Raw genomic sequence first — 5,658 nt, 5'->3', positions numbered from 1 at the left:
CGGTGTGAGTAGGGGGCCTGCAAAGAGGAGGAGACAGCATCAGAGAATCGGGCTCTGAAAGCCCCGCCCACGGGTTTCTTCCTTCCCTCTCCCAGAAGGAACGTTGAACAGTCGAGGACTCAGGTGAGGCAAGAAAGGTGCCTAGGACACAGCATCCAAGGAGGCCCCACTCTCAGCATCCTGCAAGTCACGCAGCCCCGAGAGGAGTGCCTCCTTAAACATTGGGCCCTCCATGCCTCTTGCTCCCCCTAGTCCTGGCCCTGACCTTGAAAATACCAATACTTGCTCACCTACTGGGCCAAGGGAGAAAAGCTCTGAGCGCCAGGCACCAGTTAGCAAGAGCCTTTTCCATGAGGATTGTCCTGCTGGCTGCCTTCTCCTTTCCAACCATCAAAACTCCTCTCAACCCAGTTCAAGTTGAACCCTCCACTTTAGGGCCAGGGAGACATGGGTTCCAAGGTCTGAATTGCTAACTTGTGCAAATGACATAATTTCTTTGAGCCTCAGCTTCCCTATTTGCAAATAGGAATAATGATTCATATTGGTATTATTAGGACTTTCCCATGTGGTAAAGAATCCGCCTGCCAATGCAGGAGATGCAGGTTCAATTCCTGGGTCAGGAAGATCCCCTGGAGAAGGAAATGACAACCCACTCAGGCACTCTTGCCTGGAAAAATCTCATGGATGGAGGAGCTTGGCTGGCTGCAATCCAGGGAGTCACAAAGAATCAGACACAACTGAGTGACTGAGCTCAGATACCAATACACACATTGATATTATTGGGTTGGTATGAGGATTAAGTGAGATCATAAATACATGTATGTTTTTTAAAAAACAATGCAATGCGTAAAATGTAATGAGTAGATGTTCGTGCATGCTCACTTAGTCGGTGCTGTGCAGACCCAGTGTTCAACAGTGACACCTAGTGGCATCAACAGAAACAACAGCTTCACCAAACTGAAAACAGGTCTTTCTCTTCCTGACTTGGGAAAGAGTCTGATTCCCGCAGATCAAATAAGCTCCAATAATCTCATGTAATTTGGATGAGTGTATGGGAGACTTGCAGAGAATGACACTGAACTTCCTGTGAATCAAGCAGGTGTTTTCTGGAATTATGAATTGGGGTAATGATGAGATCTGACCATACCTGTACCTGCCTTGTTGATAAGCCAGTTCATTTCAGTTACACGACAGATTTGGCTATCTCCAAGAAACTTTCTATCCATAAACCACAAGTCTGTGCGTTATTTCACCCTCTTCATATAGTCCTCTGCTGTTTACAGCATCTTTCCCCCTCCCTCCACTTCTCAGTGAATGAGATGAAACAGCCGAGTGGTATTTTGCAAATAGCAAATCACCATAGAAATGACTGTTATGATCATCTTATTTGACTCACAGTAATTCAGGAGTGCAGGCAGTTCAGAACTATCATTCCCACTTTACAGATGAGAAAATCAAGGCTCAGAGAGATGGTAAAAAAAAAAAAAAAGCCTCATCATCACACAGCTGAAAAGCAGCAAAAGGAGGACTTGTGCTCACATTTAGAATCAGCCATATGTTTGTCTCCAGTCTCCCTAGGCTTCATTGATTGTGGCTGTCTGTCTGGGTGCTGGTGGTTACAAAGAAAGACTTTGAGGCCAGAGCATTCTTAGTTCATAGGGAGAAAGGAGACAGTGGTAAAGTAACAGCCAGCAGCTACTGAACAATTTCCTCATGCCAGGTTCTGTGCTAAGCTGTGTGTATCATCTCAGTGAGGTATGTACATCCTGTGTTATTAACATGCCTGCTTTCCTTATGAGGAAACTGAAGTTCAGAGAGGAGACATGGATCCCCCAACTTCACAGTGATGGAGACTGGATTTGAACCTTGGGCACCTGACCCCTGGGGGCATACATTAATTCCATGCCACCACTCCCTGCTCTGTGGTGACACAAATTCACCTATAATTACAATTAAAGTTGTCCATAATTTAAAATATAAAAAATCTAACTATTGTGATCTTTGCCCCCAGAATAAATGGGAAAGGAACAGTGCAAATGCAGTTTTAATGGCCAAATAAAAGAAGCTGGTAGATGTATAGTTTGTTAGGGAGAAGAAATAAAGATGGGGAACCACTGTGTGTGTGATCAGTGGCTCAGTCATATTCGACTTTTTGCAACCCATGGATTGTAGCCCACCAGGCTCCTCTGCCCATGGGATTTTTCAGGCAAGAATACTGGAGTGGGTTGCCTTTTCCTCCTCCAAGAGAGCTTCCCGACCCAGGGATCAAACCTGTGCCTCCTACATTGGCAGGCGGATTTTTTACTACTGAGCCAGGAGGGAAGGATGGGGAGGATACAGCTTAAATAATGTCAACATGGATATGTGGAAATTGGCTGCAATGTTTCAGCGAGACTCTTTCTTCTCGTCCAAGAACAGTGAATGTGTATGGATCTATTTCTATGTGCTAGCCACCGTGCTAAGCACTTAGAATGAAATGACCTATTTCCTTCCAGTTCCAACCATCTCTTATTCTAGCCTCCTAAGCCTGAACTGCATTCAATTCTTTTCTATCACTGAAATGATGCACATAATTCCTCCATTTATTTCTGTTCCTGATATGCCAGGTCCCTGACAGATATGAGCAACTCAGGAAAGGCTAGTAGGACCTAAGATGCTCTTAGCAATTCTTGAGGCTAGAGCAGTTAGGGGTGGGCATTGAATAACAGAAGGGCAGAGCAGAATCAGCAACTCTGAAGGATGAGGTTAAGTTCCATGAAGCTTTTGTCTCCAAAGACCTCTCCCTACCCTTTTCTTAAAACAATCTCCACCCTCTGAGCACAGAGGGAGGTATACGATTCAAGTCTGCAAAGTCCTCCTATCCATTCCTCTGGCTGCAATAATTGGTCCAAGGATAGACACAGGATCCAAACCTGGCCAATCCTGGTACCTCATTCCTCTTGTCTCAATGATTGGTCCAAGCACGGGTGGAAGGCTCAAGCCCAGCCAATCAGGATTCTCCCTTGTGGTTTTCTATCTGCAACTGATGGGGAAGAGTTCATTTTCTTCTTCAGAGTAGGGTTTGATCCTGGTGCTGCCCTGGGCTCCACCCTTGAGGAAACACCTAGCTTGTAAGAATGATCCTGACAAGCAGTAGAAGCAGAGACAAGAGACAGAGTCCTGAAGGGGTCTGATTAGTGGATCACCTCAGACTCATGTCAGGATCACCTTGTCCTGACCTAAGTAAGGATCTGTCATTTGCAGCCAATGAGTTCTGCCTAAAACACTTTTCTTTCCACTTTGCCTCAGGAGAGGGCTCCTTGAGATCTGGGTTTGAAGGAGCCTCATTGACTTTCCAGGTGGCTCAGCGGTAAAGAATCTTCCTGCCAGTGCAGGAGGCATGGGTTCGATTCCTAGGTCAGGAAGATCCCCTGGAGGAGGAAATGACAACCCACTCCAGTATTCTTGACTGGAGAATCCCATGGATAGAGGAGCCTGGCAGGCTACAGTCCATGGGGTCACAAAGAGTCAGACAAGCACTAGTATGTCTATTGCATCCTTAAACATTGAAGACATAATTAACCATTCATAGAATCCCTTCTTACTGAGCCAACCAGGTGCTCTAGGCGGTCCCTATTAATTGATCAAAGTTGGTATTCGTTCATTCATCATCCAGGGAGGAAAGCAAGAGTTCTGATGCCACAAGGGCTCCAAGGAAGGTCTGGGACATTCTCTACTATTTCTACTGAAGCTTTCCCACTTCAGTCAAGATAGCCAGTTGATGTCCACAGTATCAATTCCTGGGGGCCAGAGAATCCACATGGATGCTTTACCCAGGCCTCCCTCCTTGTTATTTAAAGTGCAAATGTGATTGACTCCTAGATGTCAGAGGGTAAAGGCCCAAGGGACCTTCCTGTCCATCTATGGGGCTTAAGTCTTTTGGGGGGCAAGCAATTAACACCCGAAAACCATCCCACATCCTCAGTTCGTGCTCTTCAACAAGACACACACCAGCCCATTTCTTTCTCTGCTCACCTCCAGCCCTTCTGGGAGAGCTTGTACCCTGACCTCATGTCCCTTTCAACTTACACAGGCTGCTTCACGCACTTGTTCACACAGGCGCTTGGCAGGGATCAGGAAATCCAGGAGGAAGTTCAGTCCATCGCCCCGGAAGTCAGAATCCAGGAGACGGAACACCTGACCCAGGATGGTAGGTGCTGTTGCCTCAAAAGGGGGATAGAGGCCCGCCAGGGCGTGCTGGATGGCTGCATCCAGGGATGGGGGGTCCTGCGGGGGACAGGAGAAGAGGATGGAAGGTGATAGCAGCAATAACAATAAGAGTAGTGGCCACTTCCCAGGACCTTCCTGGCCCCATGTGACTAAGGTCCTGGCTAACTCTGACTTCCTCTGCTACCCCTTCCCACTCACACACCCCCTCCAGCCACACTGCTTTTCTTCCTGTTCTTCAAACACTAGGCAAAATCTCACCTCAGGGCCTTTGTACTGGCTGTTGCCTCTGCCTAGAATGCTCCTCCTTAAGACATCCTGATTCCCTCCCCTCCTGTAGCTCTTTGCTCGGTTATCATCTGCTGGTCCAAGGTAGAGTAGAACAAGGGAAGGCATTCAGGTCAGGGCCAGAAGGAAAGGGGTGGTCAACAATCCCAAATCTGGCTACTTAGCTGACCTGCAAGCCTGCAGTTTGAAGGTGAGCCACCAGCAAAGCCCAGCCTGGATCAGGCAAGCCCCAGCCATATGCGGACACATGAGTGATAATAAGTGGTTGCTGTTTTATACTACTTGTTTGGGGTGGTTTGTTACACAGCTATAACCAACAGATACAAGTTGGTATAATTGATACAAGCGCCCATATTCATATATGGAGGATGCCTTCCCTAGGTGTTTCTTGGGAACAGACCATCAACACATACCCTCCTAAGCCTACTCCTTCTCCACAACCCTACCTTAGTGATTGGCCCCCTCATCCAGTCAGACTCCTAAACCAGAAATCTGCTCATCATCTTGCCCCTTCCTCCTGCCTCTCCTGCCCACAGGCAACTGTCAACTGTATCCTATAGTCTTCTCATCTCCAACAGTTCACCAACCCACTCCCTCTGCTCTGTTCCCCTTCCTTGCCTTGATCCAGGTCCCCATCACTTCTTCTACTGAATCACATCGTCACTGGTTTCCCATCTCTAGTCTCCTTCCCAGCCATTTCTCCAACAGGACCCCAGGGTGATCTTTCTCAAATGCAAACCTGGGGGATTTCCCTGGTGGTCCAGTGGCTAAGATTCCACCTCCCAATGCAAGGGGCCTGGGTTTGATTCTTGATCAGAGAATTAGATCCTACATGCCGCAACTAACAATCTCGCTTCCCAGGTAGCTCAAACAGTAAAGAATCTGCCTGTAATGTGGGAGACCTGGGTTGGATCCCTGGATCGGGAAGATCCCCTGGAGAAGGGCATGGCAACCTACTCCAGTATTCTTGCCTGCAGAATTCCATGGACAGAGGAGCCTGGGGGGCTACAGTCCATGGGGTCGTAAACAGCTGGACACGTCTGAGCAACCAGCACCACCACCAACAATCTCGCATGCCACAATGATGATTGAAGATTCCATGTGCCACGATTAAGACCCAGCACAGCCAAATAAATATATATATATATATATATATTTTTAATG

At 47.4% G+C, this 5,658-nt stretch overlaps 1 protein-coding gene across 1 annotated transcript in view; it reads right to left on the bottom strand.

The window, feature by feature from the left end:
- KIAA1755 (KIAA1755 ortholog) overlaps positions 1–5,658 on the bottom strand; it is a 38,734-nt gene that overhangs the window by 21,740 nt on the left and 11,336 nt on the right. Inside the window, exons 2-3 of the mRNA XM_010829243.1 lie at positions 4,069–4,266; positions 5–17 (exon numbers count right to left, since the gene is read on the bottom strand). Of these exons, the coding sequence (XP_010827545.1) occupies positions 5–17; positions 4,069–4,266 (211 nt within the window). The remainder of the gene's footprint in view (positions 1–4; positions 18–4,068; positions 4,267–5,658) is intronic.

The sequence above is a fragment of the Bison bison genome, unplaced genomic scaffold, assembly GCF_000754665.1.
Source record: "Bison bison bison isolate TAMUID 2011002044 unplaced genomic scaffold, Bison_UMD1.0 scf7180017864500, whole genome shotgun sequence".
In the NCBI taxonomy this organism is placed as follows: domain Eukaryota; kingdom Metazoa; phylum Chordata; class Mammalia; order Artiodactyla; family Bovidae; genus Bison; species Bison bison.
The sequence above is the reverse complement of the archived record's forward strand: the minus strand, read 5'-3'. Positions and strand labels throughout refer to the sequence as shown.